This window comes from Castor canadensis, chromosome 18, assembly GCF_047511655.1.
Source record: "Castor canadensis chromosome 18, mCasCan1.hap1v2, whole genome shotgun sequence".
NCBI classification, from domain to species: domain Eukaryota; kingdom Metazoa; phylum Chordata; class Mammalia; order Rodentia; family Castoridae; genus Castor; species Castor canadensis.
In genome coordinates, this window is record NC_133403.1 from 47,211,383 (window position 1) to 47,233,083 (window position 21,701).

Below are 21,701 nucleotides of genomic sequence, written 5' to 3' on the forward strand. Positions count from 1 at the left end.
GTAGTAAACACAGTTTCATTTGCATTATGCAAACAGGAAAGAGGTGGCCCATACTTTCATTCAGAAATGTTAGGTATTATAGATATAAACCTGAGGCAGGTTCACATGTCTCTGCAGAAAATGAAAGTGGAATCCTATTAACAGCAATGACTACCACAGCACAGGGCACCAAAGAAGTCAAAGGATGCACAGAATGGCAAGACTCTAACCTCCTTTTATCTTCTTTTTCACAGGCTCCAAATCTTCCTGGTCCTGGGGTTCCAACAAGGAAAAGGGTGTTCCCTCTCTGTCTTGGAGAACTGGAACAAGGCTGGGGAGTTTGTCACTTGTCACAAATGTGCAACATCCTTTCGGGGAGATGCCTATACTCCCAGACTCTGCGAGAGAGGACAAACAAGACAGGTTCTGGTTCATCTATATCAGAGGGAGAGAATGTACCAGGAAAGTGTCACTGATTTAAGTCAAGTGAGTTTGCAATCCAAGATGTCATAGCTTTAGAATGATACATGGCCTACTAGAAATATTAGTCCATGCAAGTCACATTTTAAATATACTCAGGCCCATTACTATGTAAATGGAGTCAGAGGCAAGTGACACATTCACAAGGAAAGAAACAGAGAGATCTGTGATGGGATCAGCCCTCAACATTGGGTCTAAGACATAGAAATCTGCATGCCAGCAATCACATAATGCATGCTATGTGATAAGCAGCCCGCCTAGAAAGAGGTGCACGGAAGTAGAGACATTCAGACAGAGTGGGAATGGTGGTGATGTTGTAAATGGAAGGAGAAGAAAAGTAACTGGTAAGCAGCAAAGAAGATAGATTCACACACAACTGCAATGAGCTTGGGAGAACATTAGCAAACTTTCCAATATCCTCTATCTTGGTCAAGACCTATTTCATAATGATAGGTATAATACATATCTATCTTATAATATTTAGATATTAAATGTTAGAATTTGAAAAAAAAAACAGGTTTACATTAGCTGAAAAGAAAAAAGATAGCTAGGCACTGGTGGTTCACACCTGTAACCACCTCATGGCAGAGACCATGAGGATCGAGGTTTAGAGCCAGACCAGGCAAAATAGTTCAAGAGACCCTTTCTCGAACAAACCCATCACAAAAAAGGGCTGTGGAGTGGCTCAAAGTGTAGGACCTGAGTTCAAGCCCCAGTATCGCAAAAAAAGAAAAAAAAAAAAGAACTACTTTGGGAACAAATTAACTCATATACTAAAGGAAGAAAAGGACAGCTAGCTTCTTGAGGTGTCTCTCCTGGTCCCAACACTCACTTAAACTATGATCTCAAGATCATTCTGTGTTATGATTGGACTTCTCATCTCTAGAACAAAGCTAGTAATAGCATCTAACAGGCCCCATGATAGGAAGAATTAATTTATATCTTATAAAAAGCACTTACTGCACTATCTCATATCTAATAGGTGTTCAGTAAGTATAAAGCATAATTACTTTGTTTATATATATAAATTCTCAGACATACACATAGAACATTTTTATTTTTTAAAATTACACAATATAGGAATGCATTACATTTTTTTTAAAAATTAGACTATCATCAAAAAGTTAATAAAAACTTTATCAGACTACATGTCATGTACATGAACAGATGGAATAGAAAATAATTTTACTGTTGAAGTAGGTTTTCTTTAAGCTGTCCTGTGCTTCATTTCTGAAGAGGGTCTCATGATACCCATAAAATGCACATCTTGAGACTACAGACATGGCCTATTTTATCTAAGTAGATAGTTGGAGATTTGTGCTCATTTCAAAATGCTTTTAAAAAATGCTTCCAACTTCCTACCTTTTCTGTGCTTGTACTTGAAGTGCTCTGGGCCACACTGAAGTGGACTTAGTATTATTTTTTCTGCTTTGGGCTATCATCACATGGGGTGGGTCACCAGCTGTAGAAAACCAGCATGCACCCCAGCTGTGCCCTGTCTGTGCTTTAGGGAACCCAGACAATACTGTGAAGGGTACATTGGCCTAGTTAGCCTGTAAGACTTAGCCATCCAGATAACTGCTCAAATCTGCCATGCTTTAAACTGTGATTGCATTTTCTTTTACTCATGAATTTGAAGTAATGTTAAAACAGAGGTAATCAAGAGACTTTGAAAAGCTGGAGTTACAGTTTTGAGGTGTGTTAGACACAGAGAACTTTTATCATTGGTTTGTATAAACTGCTTGTCTAATGTGCAAAGTGCTCAGTGTCTCAGCTAAGGATCCTAGATGTTAATGAATATCTAAGAAGCCCTTCCATGTATGCCCTGAAAAGCCGCAGCCACATTGTGGTGCCACTCCTCAGATGGTGTGGCACCACCATCTAGAACAGAGTGAAGGGAACACCTTGCTGCTGGGGAGTTAGGCTCATCCAAAGACCCTGTGGAGCTACTATAGGCCTTAAGGAGGATAACAAACAGGGGAGAGCTTCCTGTGTCAAGAGCAACAGTGTCAGAAAATAAAAAAAACCCAAATGAAGAAAAATGGAAGTAAGTCCAGAGAGTATGGGAAAAGTCTTCCAGCTGGATACCAGTGACTCACACCTGTAACCCTAGCTTCTCAGAAGGCAGAGATCAGGAGGATCAAGGTTCCAATCCAGCCTGGGCTAACAGTTCACAAGACCCTATCTTAAAAATACCTAACACAAAAGGGCTGAAGAAGTGGTTCAAGCGGTAGAGTGTCTGCCTAACAAGCATGAAGCCCTGAGTTCAAACTCCAGTACCACTAAAAAAAAAAAAAAACACTTTCAGTTTTAAGAAGACATACTGACTTCCTGCCTCTACTTCCCCAAATCCCTGGAGAATACTTAGACATATACAAAAGAAAGAGGGCTGGTATGAGAAAAAGGAGTGGGAGGAGGAGGAAGAAGGCATATCTTACAACAGAGCAGCACACCAGCTGGTAAGATGAAGACACAATATTTTGGAGTGTTTTGGCCAGTCAGTGAATAGAACCATTTGGGACAAAGGTCCTTTTTCCAGGACTCCTCTAGATCCTGTTGTTGAATGTGGTGTGATGTCTAGAGCTCTGGTGGCCATCCTGAAACCTCAAGACATCTTGACATGCTTGAGACAAATGAGCAGCTTAGGATGGATGAATGGAAAAGCCCTGGCAGCATCATAAGCTGCTGACCCTATCCTGGGCTGTGTGTTTCTGCACTTTTTTTTAATGGGAAACAGTTTTTCTGTCACACCCAAACAATCCTAACTGATATTTAAGAGGATCTCTATTCACAAGAAACCCACAAAGAACCAAGTATCCTAGGAATAAATAAGAATTAGTTCAAAACTAGGTGAATGGGCAGGAGGCATGGCTCAAGTGTGGTAGAGTGCCTGCTTAGTAAGACTGAAGCCCTGAGCTCAAACCTCAGTACTGCAAAAAACCAACAAAAATCAAGATGAAGAAAGCTATAAACCTTTACTAAAGAATCTCAAGAAAACTTTTGCATGTGTTGTGCATGTGTGCAGTACTGGGGATTGAACCCAGGGCCTCAGAAATGCCCTGGGTACTCTACCACTTAGCCATACCCCCAGCCTCAATTAAGAGTATCAAAGAGTTTCAGGAAGAAATGTCATTTTTCTAAATATTACTAAAAAAAAAAAAAATTCTCCCTAAATCAAAGATTTTTTTTTTTTTGGTGGTGGTGGTGTTACTGGGGTTTGAACTTAGGACCTCATGCTTGCTAGGCAGGTGCTCTACCACTTGAGCCACTCTGACAGCCCTTTTTTGGGGGTTGGGTATTTTTCAAAATAGGATCTCCCAAACTATTTGCCTGGGCTGACTTCAAACTGCGATGCTCCTGATCTCTGCCTCCTGAGTAGCTAGGCTTACGGGCGTGAGCCACTGGTTATTTTTCTGAATGGACTCTCATGTTTTCTTGTCCTGGCTGGCCTGGACCATGATCTTCCTATCTATGCCTCCTGAGCAGTTGGGTGACTAGTGCATGCTACCATACCTAGCTTTATTGGCTGAGATGGAGTCTTGCTAATTTTTTACCCTGACTGGCCTTGAACCTAAATCCTCCTGATCTCTGCCTCTGGAGTAACTGGGATTATAGGCATAAGCCACCATGGCCAGCCTCAAAAAGATTTCTTAAATTGAAAAGCTAATTTTAAAGATAATCTGGAAGAAAATACAGGAGAATAGCTCAGAAAGTAAACTAAAAAAAATGTGTAGTGTCATTTTACTCAAGAATGTACATGTACATACACTCTACCTAACAACACCTACAGGAAAATATTCATACCACACTGCACCTGCATGATCTCAATTCTCCCAGTGACCACAGGGGATGGAAAAAAGAACCCAAGCAGTGAGAACCAGGGCATGTAAAACTGGGTTAAACAATACACTCCTCTGGGTAAACTTTGAAAACAGTACACTAAGTGAAAGAAGTCAGTCACAAAAGAGCACATACTATATGATTCCGTGCACATGAAATCTCCAGAAAGAGAAAAACAATGAAGCATTAGGATTTCAGATGACACAATGTTCTGAAATTAGTGATGGTCATATAACTCTTTAAATGTACTAAAATCCACTGATGTGTACACATTAACCGAGTGATATCTATTGTATATGAATTATATTGCAATAAAACTATAAAAATACAATGGGAGCATGATCCTTAACCTTCAATATTTCTCTTGGGGATGGAACAAGTCAGTATTTGTCACTACAGGATTCTTATTAATGAGTTACATCTATTGTAGCTTTTCTATGTCTATGACAACATAAGTTAAGGACCAGGAGACAAAAATCTGCAACCGCCACAGTGATCCCCATCTCACCGGAGCTAGAGAAATGCTCTTGCCCTGTGGAAGTCAGCTCTGTGGAGGAGGTAGCGGCTGTAGGGAAGAGGTCTGATGTCGATGTCGATGGCTGTGGTTCCTCCAAGCACGCCTGAGCAGCGGGCAATGATGGTGGGACCTGGGAGTCGTCACCCCGCCCTGGACCTGAGATATCTTTGGTCACATGGAACACATTTTCTTTATTGGCTTCTGTAAGCACAAAAAGAGCAGAGGGAGCATATGCTTAGGGCTCAGGAAGACACTGAAGGAGCTGGTCCTAGAACTCAACAACCCTTCATACACATTTATGCCTTTGCCATAAACTCACTTACCAAAGGATTCTTGATTCATGCCTTGCTTTTCACTTAAAGATTCGTAGAGGTATGCTACATCTAAAAGGAAATGAATCAAATCAGAAAATGGTGGCCATGTAGAAAGCAAGACCGTCTCTGTATTCCTCCAGTCTGTTGATTATCTTCACTTATCATCTGGTAACAACTTTCACCAGTTTAAGAGATTACAATATAAGTGACACACAGTATCTTTATAAACCTAAAACTAAGCAAGGCATTATGGGGGAAAATGGCCTCAGGAGACAGATTAAGGTGAAGGATCATCCCTCTCTTATAATTGCCACGGAAAGGAACAGATACAAGATCCATCTGTGTGGCAAAGGGACTGATTTTATGTTGAAGATGAACTAAAGAATATTTGCCTCCCTTTCCTCTTCCTTACCTTACCAAGGAAGACCTTATGATTGTCTTCAAACATTTCAAAGGACTCCCCTAACTGCTCTTGTCCTATGTGGTTCTTCCACAAACACAGTCCAGTTTAACCTTTCCTGCCTCTTATAAAGTTTCCAAAAGCAGAATCACCTGGGCTTTATTCCCACAACTCCAATTATTCTACTGTAAAACCCACCTCACCCCACCTCATTCATTCCTCTCTGATTGCCATTTTGAGATGCGCTGATCACAACCATGGTGGCATTTTTTGAAGAAATGCTCTATATGCCGTCAGTACTGGTTCTTCAATTGCCTACACAATAATCTACAAAAGCACGGAGATCAGGGTTGGGAATGTAGCAGATCCTAACTTTCCTACAGGAAATATCTGTTTCAAAAATATTCTGTCTGGGCTGGTGGAGTGGCTCAAGTGGTAAAAGCACCTGCCTAGCAAGCATGAGGCCCTGAGTTCAAATCTCAGTGCCATCCCCCCCAAAAATTCATACATTAAAAAAATATATTCTGAGGATGTTTCCCAGCCTCAGGGACTTTCCCTCAGTGCAGCTCCAGGGCATGTGTCTAAACCCAGTAAGTTTTCCTCTCTTACTGTGCTCCGGCTCATTCTTCCTGTACACCAAATAGATGACATCCCCAGTCTGTAAAGGGCAAGTTTGTTTCTTAACAACTTTCAGCTTGTTGATTACTGTTCCATTGGTGCTGTGAAGAAAACAAAAGTACAAATTATCCTACTCAAAATAGCTAGGGCTAATTTTTTTCCTACCATCATCAGGAAATTTGCTCAATATTACCATTTTGAAATAGTCACAGAAATGATGTAACTATTTAACAATGCACATATGCAAGTGTGCCCTTGAGAAGAAATTGCCTGTTACTCCCTTCCTGGCATCCTAACTAGCAACCTAATCATCTTATCAAGTGTTTTAATATTTCTGTTGTTCCAATGCAGGTCCTCCTAGTGGAATCCAGTACCTCAGCAGCAGTACTGTGACTTCATTTCCAGCCTCTTCTCAGCTGTACTTAACGCCAACCACAGTTCTGCCTTCCAACAACAGTCATGACTCTAGTCAGTGCATTCTTCAAGTAAGTACTGATACCTCCCAAGAGGTGGGTCTGGGCAGAAGCAATATAAATCATGGGTAGTCGACTAGAAGATGACACTGCCTTTGTGCTCAGAATGTGTGATCTAGCTCAGCACTAACCACACTGCTGAATGGGGTGGCCCATGGAACTTGTCCCAAACTCAGGGTTGGTGGGGTGTGGACTTCTGGGTGGAGACCTGATGGAAAACCAGGGGTTAGTTACATGATGGGCAAAGAGAACAGTACGGTGAACACATAAAATTTAGCAACTAAACCACCATAGGTCTTAGCTCTACAGCTTCACTCCTGAAGCCAACAGGTGGAGGGAATTTTCAGAGTCGGACTTGTACCATAGTTTACTGAGGTCAGAGAATGGCATATCTTTTCTGTAAAGTCCAAGACAGAAAATAGTTTGAATTTTGTAGTCATAAAAACTTTCGTCTAACCACTCAGTTCCGCCACTGTGGTGTGAGAACAGCCAAGGACAGGACATAAACAAGTGGTCATGGTATAGTCACAATTTGCTGGCCCCAACCATCACAATATTGCCTGAACCTCTGTTGCCAGGCTTCTCCTCATTGTTCATTTTCACACTCTTCCTAAACAAAAATCGGATTATTTCACTCCTCTGCTTGAACCCCAGCAATGACTTCCCACTGCTCTTAAGGCTGAAACACAAACACCATGGAATGGTTTTCCATTCACCATATGCCCTGACTACACGTCCTTGTGCCTCTGTACACATGCAGTGCCTTCTGGCTGGACTACCACCTTCCCTCCAGATACCTCTGCCCAGGAAGGTGCACTTCTGGCAGGGAACAGATCCTCCTGTCTCCAGAAGGAACCAAGCCTGCCAAGATATTTTAGCCCAGCGAGACAACCCATGCTGGACTTTGGGTCTCCACAACTATAATAAATTTTGGGGGGAGAGGGACTGAGGATTAAAGCTAAGGCCTCACATATGCTAGGCAAGCACTCTACCTTCTAAGCCATGCTCCAGCCCTTTTGTTTGTACTTTGTTTCTGAAACAGAATCTGAGCTAACTTTCTCTGGGCTGGCCTTGAACTCAAAATATTCCTGCCCCCGCCTGCAGAGTAGCTGGGATTACAGACAAGTACCACCATGCTTGGCTAAATCTGTTTGTTTTAAATCACAAAGTTTATAGTAATTTTTTTTTACAACAGTCACAAGAAACTAATACTGTCATACAATCAATCTAGTGAAGTCTGGCCCTGACCCAGGCAGGATGGCTTTAGAACTGTCACTGGTTTCTACTTGTGCTAAGAAATAAAGAATCTGCTCTGCTACATATTAGAATAGGAAAAGAAGCACCAATTCTTCCCAGTAAACCCACTTTCCAGTTTCTATCCATGAAACTGTTGTTACCATAGTGCCTGATCACTATAAAAACAAAAAGCCTCATAAAGTGGGAAAGGCACACCTCAGTGTATTACCAGAATGCTACCTATGCCAGCTTTAAAACAGGCATTCTGAAACAGCACTGCCTTCTGAAAAAAAATCACATATGAATGTAGTGTTTGGAGAAGAGGCACTACAGTATCATTTATTCTAAAAAAAAAAAAAAGTCAGAGTAAGAACTGTCTACCAGTAAAGGAAATGACAAGCAAATTATCATGAATAATAATGCAATGCCAATGAAATACTCACAAAAGTTGCATGTGGTGACAGGCATGGTGGCTCACACCTGTAATCACAGCACTTGGGAGGTAGAGACAGGAGGTTCACAAGTTTTGAAGCCAACCTGGGCTACATAGAGAGTTCAAGACCAGCCTGGACTACATAGTGAGATCTCAACTCACAAAATGAAATAGTAAGAACAAAAGCTGCAAGTGGAAGCCCAGAGTTCATGATAGTAACTGTCACATAATCTCACTCAGGCAAAATAATACACTCAGTCATGAATTCTTTTGTGTGTGAGGTAGTACTGGGGTTTGAACTCAGGGCCTCATGCTTGCTAGACAGGTACTCTACCACTTAAGCCACTCTGACAGTCCTTTTTTGTGTTGGGTATTTTTGAGATAGGGTCTTGCAAATTACTTGTCCAAGCTGGCTTCAAACTTTGATCCTCCTGATCTCTGCCTCCTGAGTAGCTAGAATTATAGGCATGAGCCACCAGCACCCAGCTAGGCATGAATTTTTAATGTGTTAGGTGAGGTTTTGGCAGACTTTCCACTTCTTAAAAGTTTTTTTTGTGGTGCTGGGGATTGAACCCCAGAACCTTACATATACAGGCAATCATTCTACCATTGAGCTACATCTCCAGCCCAGCTTTCCACTTTGTATGTATTAATTAATATATGATTTTATTAATTAAGAAAAGATTGTTTGGGCCAGTCATAGTGGTACACACCAGTAATCCCAGCACTCAGGAAGCTGAGGCAGGAGGATCCTAAATTCAAGGCCAGCCTGGGCTACATAGCAAGTTCTCATCTCAAAAAAAAAAAAGAAAGAAAGAAAAGGACTAGAGGTGTGGCTCATGCCTTTTATCCTAGCTACTCAGGAGGCAGAGATCAGGAGGATCTTGGTACAAAGCTAGCCTGGGTAAATAGTTTGTGAGACCCTATCTCGAAAAAACCCATCACAAAAAGGGTTAGTGGAATGGCTCAAGGTATAGGCCCTGAGTTCAAACCCCAGCACCACAAAAAAAAAAAAAATCCTGAGTTCAAACCCCCGTAACACAAAAATAAGGAAGGCTACTGAAGTTATATACGAATATGAAAACTAATTTTTTAAAAAAGATTTTTTGATATGGGAAAAAGTCAAAATTGAATAGATTTTTAAGAATCAAAAAATCTATCATCAAAAAGGGCTGGTGGAGAGGCTCAAATGGTAGAGTGCCTACCTAGCAAGTATGAGGCCCTGAGTTCAAATCTATCAATGTCTTTTAAGTCTTATTTCTCAGCCATATTTGATTTAATTTGAATAGGAGCCACAGGCACCCAAAGCATCTCCCAGGATCCCATGCTGGAAACCAGAGAATGCATCCTGATGTCTTGGGAACCCAAGTACCATGTGAAAGAAAGCAAGCTGCTGCTAACTCACTGAAACAGCACTGTCAGCTTCCCAAGCTACAAGAGGAAACAGAAAACAAATTCAGAAAGCACTCACCTGGTGTCCTCCAGTGTTACCTGACCAGACTTTTCATCTAGTAGGATTTTACAGTGGTCTCCAGAGACCAGTTTATTGTTGGGGAATGAGAGGTCACAACCTAAAAGAGAGAGGACAAGAGGGCACTGGATATGATTATGTGTTCTATAAATACTACTGACATTGCTTTATCAAAGTGTGCAACCCACTGCATACACTTACTGAAACAGTATTTGGGTTCTAAAGTATTAACCCAAAGTGAAAGAGCAGGGGCTGTGTTTACAACCTTTTTGAACCTAGCCACCTGGAAGATACCCCATCACACCAACAGCTTCTTCATGATAATTTATGACATGCATACATGCACATCTAGCCAGATAAATGTCACCTGAACTTAAAAAAAAAAAAAACTGGGCTGGTGGAGTGGCTTAAGTGGTAGAATGCCTGCAAGCCTACAGCCCTGAGTTCAAACCCCAGTACCACCAAAAATAAATAAATAAAAGAAAAACCCTACAGGGCTTAATTAACCTTCAGTACCTTGACCTAGTTTTTAACTTTTTAAATGTTACCTAAAGTTTCATAAATCACAAAATTAAAGCAGTGACAGTCACAGAAACTATAACTGTGTGAATTGTCAGAGGCGCATGTACCAAAAAATATAAAACAGGGAGAGAATGCATCTATAGCTGAAGTTATTACATCCTCATTAAATCCAAGCAGTAAAAATCCTCAAATACTTAATGCTCTCTCTTTAAATTAAAAAAAGATTTCACAAGCTTTTAAATATGTAATCACTAGTTACTATTGCTTATGATAATAGTCGATGGTAATATATAAAGATAGTATAAAGATTCTTTTGAGATACGGTCTTGCTAACTTGCCCAGCCTGGCCTCAAACTTTCAATTCTCCTGCCTCAGTCTGCCAAGTGCTGGCATTACAGGCATATGATAGTGTGTCCAGCTTTTTTTTTTTTTTTTTTTGAGACAGGGTCTCCTTATATAGCCCAGGCTGGCTTTGAACTCTTAATCCTCTGTGTTCGCCTCCCAAATCCCAAATATTACAAGTGTGAGCCACCACATCAGCCTTCAAATTTACTTCTTAAAAATGTTTCACGTGACTACAGCATGATAATCTCACTTGTAATCACAGCACTTGGGAGGCAGAGGTAGCAGGACTGAGAGTTCTAGGCCAGACTGGGCTACATTAGCAAAACCCTATCTCAAAAAAGAAAAAAAAAAAAAAAGTCCCACATGAAACCACAAGCTTATCCTGATTTCATCTGAACCTCATCTCATCACTGACCTATAGCTCAAAGACTCAGTATTGTTTTTTTGTTTTTTGGTGGTCCTGGGATTTGAACTCAGGGCCTCATGCTTGCTAGGCAGGCGTTCTACAGCTTCAGCCACTCCGCCAGCCCTCAATATTGGTCTCTCCCCCTCACTGGGCCATAATGTTTTATTGGCAGGCCGGGGAAGAGCGAGTGGTGAGGTTCCCTTCCTTCTGCCTCTACCCAGGGGAATCCCTAGGCAGGAGGGCAGGAATCCAAGAGCCTGATGACCCAGAGGGCCTTGGGTGTGGGCAAGTTGTTGTAATTGGTGTTCTGGCCCTTGAGCAGGGTGTAGTAGGTAGCAATCTCCCACTCCAGTCACTACTTGATGTCCATGAGCTGCTGGCACTCCTGGTTCTGCTGCTCAGTGTCAGCACACTTTAGTGTCAGCATACACGTTGCCCAGCTGGGCTTACATGCTGCTCATTGGTGCCTGGATATGTACCAGCTGGGCTCCATGACAGGTCTCCACCTGCCACCAGGCTTCTGGGCAGCTTTCATGCTGAGCTGCAACTGCAGCTTCATCTCAAGACCCTGGAGTGTACACTGCAGGTTAGTGACATCAGACTTGCTCATCTGGAGTTGCTCCCCATGCTAAGCAACCTCTCAGTTCACCCCCTTGGTCTGGCTGATGAACCAATTGGGCATCCTTCCAGTTATTCTCTGCCATGACCTCATACTAGCTTCTTGTGTCACTTGAGATCTTGGCTAGGTTGATGCCCAGATCACAGTGTACCTCCACACTGACCTGGCCCGCAGGGCACTGATTTCTGTTTTGTTCTTCTTCAGGTTGACTATCCATCTCCTCCTCCAGGCCTTCACTCTGCGTTTCCATGTTGGTGCTGGCCAGGCCACTGATGTCAGCCTTGATGCTCAGATGCAGGGCCTGCTCTATTCCATCTTAAAATTGTTTCAGAAGTCATATGCAGTAAGACAGGAGTTGTTGACCTGCAGGACAAGCCTGAAATTCTTGATGGTGGCACCAAGAATCTTGTCCCATAGGTCCTTGATGGGCTTGAAATATTTGTTGTAGTTACAGGAGGGTCCAGGCCACTGCTTAGGGTACCAGCTTCAGATCTTTACCAGTCTGCTTCTGAACATACACCTTGTCCAGGTAGGAGGCCAGACAGTCATTGAGATTCTGCATGGTGACATTATCATTGCCCATCAACTGCTTGTTGGACCTGGCTAAAGTGTCCATGTAGACACTGCCACCACAGCCAGGACATAAAGAGGACAAGGACAATGAGGACATGAAGAGGTGGAGGACACAGACATGCCTCAGTCCACCTAAGCCAACATAGATGTTGGGTTTGTGGAAGGCACAGCTAGCCTCAAACCACATGGAGCTGCCACCCAGGCCCCTGAAGGAGGAGATGGTCGACGACTAGTGACAATTAAAGGAAGTCAAGGCAAGGAGGAGGATGTGAGCAACACTGGCCTGAGTTGCTGTGGATAGCAGAAGGAGTCAGAAGACTCAATGTTGTTAAGATGCTCTCCTGAATTGTATCACAGATTTGATGCAATTCTAGTCAAAATTTCAGCTTGCAGAAATTGACCAGTGTATTCAGTGTATTCAAGTTCACAGAGAAAATTTTAGAAAATCAAGAGCAATTTGAAAAAAACACAAAGTTGGAAGACTCATATTACTTGACCCACTCAATATCAACAGTAATCAAGACAGCATTGTATTGGTGTAAGGAAAGTCAGTCATAGAGAAATGTAAAACCTAAAAGTATGGGACTTTCCTGTACCACAGGAAAAAAATCTTAGTAATGCCAAGTTTGTCACAGATTTCTTAAACACAGTCTAGAAAGAAACACACTGATAAATGGAGTTCCATGCAGGTAAATATCTGTTTTTCAGAAGACAATGGCAAGAAGATAAAAGGACACACCACAGTCAGAGTGGAAATATTTGTAAAACACACATCTGATAGAGGTCTTGCAACCAGAATTTACAGACAACACCAAAAACCCAATAATAAGGCCAACAATGCAATTTTAATAGATTTAACCACTTTATAAAAGCAATGTGGATAGCTAATAAGCACATAAAAAGATGGTCAGCATCATTTGTCTATAAAAGAAATGAAAAAACCCTGAAATATCACTGTAAACCACATAAGAGCTCACTGAAATTTAAGGCTGACCACACTCAGTGCTGCCAAGCAGGATGTGGAAAAACTGGAATTCTCATACACCCCTAGTGGGAATACGAAATAGTATAACCACTTTGGAGAACAGTTTGGCAACTTCTTATCAAGTTAAATATACACTTACTACATGACCCAATAATCCCACCTATAGGTATTTAGCTAAGAGAAATAAACATGTATGTCTAAAGACCAGAACACCAATGATTATCCTTTCTTCCTTCATTCCTTCCTTTGTTCCTTCCTTCCTTCTCTCCTTGTCTCCCTCGTCTCTCTCTCTCTTAGGTCAGGTTTCATTGTGCAGCCCACACTGGCTTGAATTTACAATCCTGCTGTCTCTCTCTCAAATGCTGGGATTACAGGTGTGAACCACCACATCTGGCTTTAGTGGCTATATGTCTAATAATCCCAAACCAGAAGCTATACAAATGTCTATTAGCTAATGGTTAACAATAAACAAACTGTGGCACATTCAGACAATGGAATACTATCCAACCACAAAAAGGAGTAAACTACCCAGACATACAACAGCAAAGCATGAATCTCAAAAGCATTATTCCAAGAAAAAGAAGTCAGTACTGGGAACACAAAAGACTGTTGTGGAATACTGTCTGAATCCACTTAAATGACATTCTTTAAAAGCAAAACTAGGTGGCATCCTAGCTACTTATGAGGCAAAGATCAGGAGGATCGCAGTTTGAAGTTAACCCAGGCAAATAGTTCAAGAAACCCTATCTTGAAAAAGCCCATCACAAAACACCCATCTTGCAGTGGCTCAAGAGGTAAAGCACCTGCTTAGCAAGTGTGAGGCCCTGAATTCAAACTCCAATACCACACACACAAAAAAAGATTTGAGTTCAAACCTCCAGCCTCACCAAAAAACAAAACAAAACATAAAAGCAGAACTATAGGGATAAAAATGGGATCAATGACTGCCAGGAGGTGGGAATGAGGGAAGGGGATTAACTTCAAAAGGGGTACTCTCTGGGGTATTGAAATGTTCTACATCCTGATGAATGGTAGTTCCATTTCTCAACACTCATAGAACTAAAGACCAAAAGAGGTGAATTTTACCTTATGTAAATGATGAATCTCCATAAAACTAAATTAAAAAGATATTTGCAGGCCAGGCTTCATGCCTCAATCCTGCAATCCTAGCTACTCAGGAGGCAGAAATCAAGAAAATCACACTTTGAGGCCAGCCTGGGTAAAAAACTTCTGAGACCCCATCTCAACCAATAAAAGTGGGATGTGGTGGCACCCACCAGTCATCTTAGCTCTGCAGGGAAGCATAAATGGGAGGATCACTGTCCAGGCCAGCCCAGGCATAAAGTGAGACCCTATCTCAAAAATAACCAACGCTAAAAGGGCAGGAGGGCATGGCTCAAGCATGAGGCCCTGAGTTCAATACTCAGTACTGCCAAAAAAGAAAATTATTTGCATGAATTTTTTATGCTATTAGAAGCACTTTTTATATTTATCCAAGGCCATTATCACCTGTGGTCAAGATCTTCCCGTTCCACTGAGCATAACCACCATCTCCCCACAGTCCCAGCACCAGCCCACAAGTATGTCACCTACTGTTTTGGGTTTTTTTTTTTTTTTTTTTTTTTGGTGGTAATGGGGTTTGAACTCAGGGTCTCATGCTTACTAGGCAGGCACTCTACCACTTAAGCCACTCTGCCAACCCTTTTCACATTGGGTATTATCGAGATAGGGTCTGCCTGGCCTTGAGCTTCAATCCTCCTGATCTCTGCCTTCTGAGTAGTTAGGATTACAGGTGTGAGCCACCGACGCCCAGCTATCAGAGTGGACTCCCCACACCAAATCAGTCATATTCTAACTTACAACTAAGATGCTTTGTGCTGAAGGCTTTTTCAAAAATTTTTGAGACCTTCTCACTAGATTGGCCTCAAACTCACGATCCTCCTGCCTCAGCCCCCTTCCTACAGAGATTACAGATGTGTACCACCATGCCCACCCAGCCTTAAGTTCTATTCTTGGCATTTGCCCTGCTTGCCATTTGGACGGTTAAATCTGTCTCGTTGTCATACATTTCTGCCACTCTGAGAATGGGAAGCTCAGGTTCTTGCACCCCTTCCTATATGTCAAAATGGCTCTGCTTCCTTCAAAATATTGCCTTGTATATGACTGGTGGGTAATCCCTAAAACAAATATCAAGTTCTACAACTGTTATGAACTCAATGTTTGTGTTCCCCCACAACTCAAATATTGAAGTCCTAACCCCCAAAGTGACAGTATTCAGAGATGGGGTTGGCAAAGAGGTGACAAAGGTTAAATGAGGTCATGAGAGTGGGACTCTGATTGGATAACAGCTGGTGCTCTGTTAAGAGGGAGAGACCAGAGCTTGAGCTCTCTACTAGGTGAGGACCCAACTGGAAGGCAGTCATCTGCAAGCCAGGAAGAAAGCTCTCACCAGGAAACAAATTGGCCAGCTTGGACTTGATATTGGACTTCCCAGACATCAGAACTGTGAGAAATAACTTTCTATTGCTTAAGCCACCCATAATGTGGTATTATGTTATGGTAGTATGAACAGACTAATACAATAATTTGCTGGTGACATTATTAATGCATTCACTGAAAGCATTGCTATTAAGAAGTAGATGTACTCAGCTGGGCACCAGGTGGCTCACACCTGTAATCCTAGCTAACTTGGAAGGATAAAATTGGGAGGATCATGGATTGAAGCCAGCCCAAGTAGTTCGTGAGACCCATCTCCAGAGAAAAATGGACTGGAAGTGTGGCTCAAGCAGTAGAGCAACTGCCTTGCCAGTACATGCTTTGCAAGCTTCTGCTTTATAAGCGCAAAGCCCTGAGTTCAAACTCTAGCCACACCAAAATAAATAAATAAAACAAGCTAGGCTTCTTCAAAATAGTTTTTGTACAATCTCATTCAATCCTTACAGCAAAAATAAAGTAGATACATAGGCACAGAAAGGTAGGTTGTTAGCTCCCAAAAAGTTATCTGTTGATGACAGGTTGAAAACCTGGGCAATTTGCCTCTAGGGCCTCTGCTCTTCACTAAACCTTAGAGTATCAGCTAAAAGCAATTAATACTTTTCTTTAAACACTGAAATTAACACAACTTTTAAAGTTCCTGATGACATACACCTTCAAAAGTTGTAAAAAAAATTAACTTGATAATGAGATAGATTTAGCCTGATTGCTCCTCACCCCAATAGGTGCAGGTACATTATAAGGGTAAAACTAATGAAAAAAACATTTCTTTCTACATGGCAATCTTTTTTTTTTTAAAATATACAGTGGTAATTTATTAATTTTCAGATAAACTAAATGCTTTTGTTGACCTAATCAGTGCACTTCTCTCCTTGTAGGAAAGCTACAAAGGAAGTCAAATTATCAGAATTTACTAGGCAGAACATGTGGAGAATGAGGGAACTTTCTCTTGCTTTGTTCAAAGTCCTTAACTTCCCAGGATCATTAAATAAGTAAATATTTTAGAAACTGGAAATTTGAAGTCACTACAGCTAGACTTCAGTATACTTTGCTTTCATTTGTCTCATGCTATTTTCTAATGTCTCCTGTTGTTTCTTCTTTGACCTAACATCTGTTTGAGTGCTGTCTAATTTCCACATAACTGTAAATTTTCCAGTTTTCCTTTTGTTACTGAATTCTGATTTCATTCTTTTGTGGTCAGAGACGAAACTTGGTACAGCAATGAACATGACATCACATTCTGGAGGATATATTAAAGCAACTACTTTATAAAGTCGTAATGAGGATTAAACGATCTGCTTGAAGCATTCAGAAGAGCGACTGACAGCCAAATAAGTGAAGAAATGGCAGGTCTTACATGACAACCTATTTCACGGGGAACTGGAAAGTACGCTGTAGCCCTGCCCCTCAGCCTGGTGGGCTCTGTCGCCAGCCCTGGTCTGTCCCCCACCTCTGGCTCCTATCGTCCCCCCTCGGGCTCGCTCCCATCCTATTCCTAGGTCTCCACTCCTGGTCTTCGTCCTCAGTCCCTGTCTGCAGTCCTGCCCGCCTTTTCGATCACAGTCCTCGGTCCCTCTCCTTAGTCCCTGCCCACCTCTTTAGTCCCCGGTCCCGTCCCCCTCTCCCCGACCCCCGCACCTCTCCTCCGCCCGATGGTCCACTCGCGTTTCCACAGGAGGACATGCGGCTCGTCCTCCTCGGCGCCCAGGCGGAGGAGCCTCCCCCAGGGCTGCTGCTGCGGCTGCTGCTCGCCTTCCCGGGGCTGCTCCATCGAACTCACATCTACCGAAACCCGGAAACGCCCGCTGAGGGACGACGCGCCGGCCAGCGGGCGCGGCCAAGGCCGGGCGCCGCCGCCTCCCCGCCGCCCCCGTCGTCCAGCGCCCCCGCCGCGGCCCCTCCCGGCTGCGGCCCCCCCCGCCCGCCCGTCCGTCCGCCCGTCCGCCCGTCCGCTTACCCCCCACCACGCGCCAATCCCGGAACCGGCCGAGCTGCCGCCGCCGCTGTCAACAGACATCGCGGCTCCCTCAGCTGATCCGTAGGCGGGGCCGGACTCCGCGCCCTGCAATTGGCTGGCGGCGGCGGCGAGCGAGAGGCGGGGCTAGAGAGGCATCTGGAGCGCCCAACGAGAGCTGACGATCCGAGGCCAAAGGAGCGTGCGCAGACGAAAGGATGAGGGCCAGTTCGCCATCTTTGGTGCTGGCCAGGAGGCTTCACCTCTTGGTGATCACGGAAGTAGCTGCAGTCTGCGCCATGTTATGTTGGGGCAAAAAGAATCGAAGTAATTTCTGGGTTGGATTTCCGAAAAGGTTCTTAAAGCCTTGCTTGAAATACACATGCCATTTAGATGTAGAAGCGACGGTCCAGTGAGATAAATGTCACTGGAAACCACGTTCGAATGCCATTTTTCACACATCGGATAACAAGGGTGAGAAAGTTTGATAGCGCTGGACGAGCCCTTGGCAAGTGAGAGTAATTACGGTGTCAGTCGGAGTAGAAATTAGGATCAAGTCGGAGAGCGGATTTGTGATACTTTCCCTTTTTTTTTTTTTTTTTTTTGGCGGTACTGGCGTTTGAATTCAGGGCTTGCTAGGCAAACGCTTCTACTACTTGAGCCACTCCGCAGGCCTGGTACTTCCCATTTAAATGCACGTGTCCTTTGAGTCTGCAATCCCTTCAGATCTAGCGGGATCACGGTGTGAGATCCAAAGGATTTCACTGCCCTGTTGAAAGCAAAAGATTGGTAAAAACTTAATGTCCAGGAACAAGAAACTGAGTAAATACACATCCACACGTTGGAATTCTAGGCAGCTGAGAGGAACAGAGCAGATGCCTGCAGGGATGAAGATGAAGTACTAAACGTGTGAAGTAGCCAGGCTGATGAAGTAACCAGGCGTGGTGGCTCAGCCCGTAATCCCAGCACTCGGGAGGCTGAAGCAAGAGAATTCCAGAGTTCAAGGACTACATAGGAAGTTCAAAGCCAGCTTGAGCTGCATACATAGGAAGCCCCTGTCCCTCCCCTCCAAACAAGTGTGAAGTAGACAGATATTTTTGTTTAAGAATTGTATGTACATATATGAACATTAGTAAATACACATGGGAAAATGCATCTCTACCCGTATGTACAAATATGTTTATAAAATATCTCTGAAAGGGTACAAAAGAAAGTAGCAATGGCTGCCTCTGGGACATGGACTCCAAGTCAGGGCAGTGTTGAAACTGCCTTTCACCATACACAGCCATGTGTAGCTGAGAAATAGGGATGTGTTCTGAGAAATGCTTCACTAGGTAATTTCATTGTGTGAGTATACTTACATAAACCTGAGTTCTAGAGCCTAGGCTACATGCTATGAACTATTGCTCCTAGGCTACAAACCTGCAGAGTATGTTACTATACTGAATGTTGTAAGCAATTGTAACACAATGGTCTTTGTGTACCTCAACATATCTAAACATAGGAAAGGGATAGTAAGAATACTAGACAATAGGAGTTTTTCCAGCTCCATTATATTTTATGACGCCATCATAAAATGTACAAGGGGTCTGACATTAACCAAACACTGTGTGGTGCTTGTATCATTGTGAGTTCCACTAGAGAAATAGAACCAGTAGAAATAATGTCCCCACGCAGACCAAGACCCATGAATTCTGAGGCTATGGGACCATGGCACACTTCATTTGCTGCAAAGTGAATTCCTTGATCAAAAGCAATGCGGTGTGAAATACTGAGATAGTAGATAAGACATTCTGTGAGTCCACGGATCACTGTTTTAGCAGAAGCATTACACTCATGGACGGCAAATCCACATTCAGACTAAGTATTCCAATAAAAATAAAATGCTGCCTCTTCCATAATGAAACCAGTCTAATGTAGTCAACCTCCACCAGGTAACTGGCTGATTAACTTGGGACCCTTGCTGCTAGTGGATTGAGCACTCAGCAGTGGCTGTAGCCAGGTTAGCCTTAGAGAGCAGAAGACCACATTGCTGAGCCCATGCAAAGTGGTCACCATGGCCATTTTGTTCTTGAGCCCATTGGGTGATAACACAGGTGGCTAGAGAGAGAGACTTACTGCTATCTGTTAGGAATGAAAAAGGCATGGAAGAGGCAGAGAGCCAGCTCAAACGCCAGCACAGGGTTTATTGTTGAGGAAGGAGCCCTGTGGAGGGGAACCCCAGCAAGAGAGCTGGAGCCCACAGACTTGGAGTAGATATAGGGGAGCAGTCTTGAGGGGAAATCTCACTGGGTGGGAAAATTCTCCCAGAGTAGACTCAACCATCGCTAGGGGAAACTAGAGGAGATAAGTGGTAACTAGGTAGATAAGTTGCTCAGAGAAGCTAGAGGAGATAAGTGGTAATTAAGTAGGTAGGTTGCTCAGCTCCAGAACCCCTGGTGAGGTGGTGGCTTGTCATTTCCTTGAGGCTACATGTGGACCTTCCAGTGGGTGGTGGAGTGTCAGTAAGCTGCCTGCAAGGATGTTGGGGGAGTGTCTAATTCTAAAGTGGCTTCTTTTTGTTCACCCTAACTATATCCATAGGTAGCTTATCCTATCCACCTGATTATTAAAATCCTTCTGTGTACTGGGCACAATGGTGCATGCATATTGTCTCAGCTACTTAGGAGACTGAGGTGGGAAGATCACTTGAGCCCAACAGTTCAAGATTAACCTGAGCAACACAGCAAGACACCATTTCAAAAATGAAAATGCAGAAAACGTTGCAGACGGGATGACTGACCATCAAGAATAAGACTCAAACCCGGGTGGTTGGAGGAAAGGAAGGTTTATTACGCTAGCAGCCCAGCACCTAGATATCTCCAAAGTTGCGTTGGCCCCGAGCTCAGGGTGGTTGGGGTTTTTATACCCAGAAAAGCAGCAGCAAGCAAGCAGGAAGTACAGAAGCAGACGAGGCAGTTAGCTGTTCAAGGTTACAATACAGCATGTCAGTACAGCTGTGGACGAAGGCCATCGCAGTTTCTAACAAGATAGTTGGATGCAGGGCCCCTGGCTAAGGGGAAGGGCTTTACTCATCTTTGATTCTTTCCCCGGCTTTGATCTTTCTCCATGTTTCCTTATCAAAACTAAAATCCACCTCTTCTGAGGTCACCCTTTGGTGAACACAAGGGACAAATATTTTCATGTTTCCAAGCCACTCAGTAACTTTGTGGTCCATGTTTAAGTATTTAGGCCCTGTGGTTAATAATTTGGGGTGTCATTTGGATAGAGGGATGCCTAGAGAACTGGAAAATCATTACTTCTGGGTGGGCCTATAAGGGTGTTTCCAGAGAAGATTAGCATATGGGTCAGAAAACAGTGGGAAAGACCAGCTCTCTGGGCAGTTTGTCCAATCCTCTGGTGACCCATATGGAAGAGGAAATTGGAAGAGGAAACTGGAAGGAGAACCTACTTCCTGAGTGGGTATGTGTTCTGCGTCAGACTCCAGGCTTTTCAGCCTTTCTACTCAGACTTGTACCAGCAACCTTTCAGAGGCTTTCAGGTAGTTGGACTTGGATTGGGTGCTGTATTGTTGTCCTTCCTGGTTCTATGCTTCCACCTTCTTGGGCTAAGCCACACTATGGACTTCTCTGGCTGTCTAACTTATAAACAACTATCATGGAATTTTTCAGTCTCTGTGATCCTGTGATCATGTTTGTGTGTGTGTGTGTGTGTGCAAGAGAGAGAGAGAGAGAGAGCGCGAGAGAGTTCATATAAGAAATTGCCAATGGCTACCTCGTTGCTAAGCAGGATGCTATCTCCAGGCAACGTAGAGGCAGGGAATTGGCTGTGTTGAGCACTAGAGACAGCAAACTTGTCCTGTGGCTCTTGTCCTATCGGGCACCCTGGCCAATGGGAAATGAGAATGTCCTGTTGCTAAGTGAAAGCAGGCTCTTATAACCACTGGCATGGAATAGAGCCCCAAGGCACTTGCTTCCTTAGCAGGGAGAGAAGCCTGACCTCAAGAAAAGTTAGCTCACTTTCTGCTCTGCTTGTCCTCTGGC

At 43.3% G+C, this 21,701-nt stretch overlaps 1 protein-coding gene and 1 long non-coding RNA gene across 8 annotated transcripts in view; one reads left to right on the plus strand and one right to left on the minus strand.

The window, feature by feature from the left end:
* The window catches only part of Chfr (checkpoint with forkhead and ring finger domains), a 36,157-nt gene extending 18,395 nt beyond the window's left edge, over positions 1-17,762 (minus strand). For 5 of the 7 annotated variants that reach the window (XR_012443500.1, XM_020163510.2, XM_020163511.2 and 2 more), the window contains exons 1-7: positions 17,662-17,762; positions 17,343-17,486; positions 9,762-9,861; positions 6,140-6,249; positions 5,140-5,199; positions 4,808-5,017; positions 210-377 (exon numbers count right to left, since the gene is read on the minus strand). Coding sequence is in view for 6 of the 7 variants with exons in the window: in XM_020163510.2 (XP_020019099.1) it covers positions 210-377; positions 4,808-5,017; positions 5,140-5,199; positions 6,140-6,249; positions 9,762-9,861; positions 17,343-17,475 (781 nt within the window). In the remaining variant the exon portion in view is untranslated. Of the gene's footprint in view, positions 1-209; positions 378-4,807; positions 5,018-5,139; positions 5,200-6,139; positions 6,250-9,761; positions 9,862-11,816; positions 11,836-17,342; positions 17,487-17,661 lie in introns of those variants that run through there. The other 2 variants (XM_020163514.2, XM_074060888.1) reach the window with 2 other exon arrangements.
* Positions 361-13,427, plus strand: LOC141418847 (uncharacterized). Its single transcript, XR_012443502.1, has 3 exons — positions 361-465; positions 6,500-6,633; positions 9,580-13,427. It is a non-coding gene; the product is annotated as an uncharacterized lncRNA (long non-coding RNA).
* Positions 17,763-21,701: the final 3,939 nt, after the last annotated feature.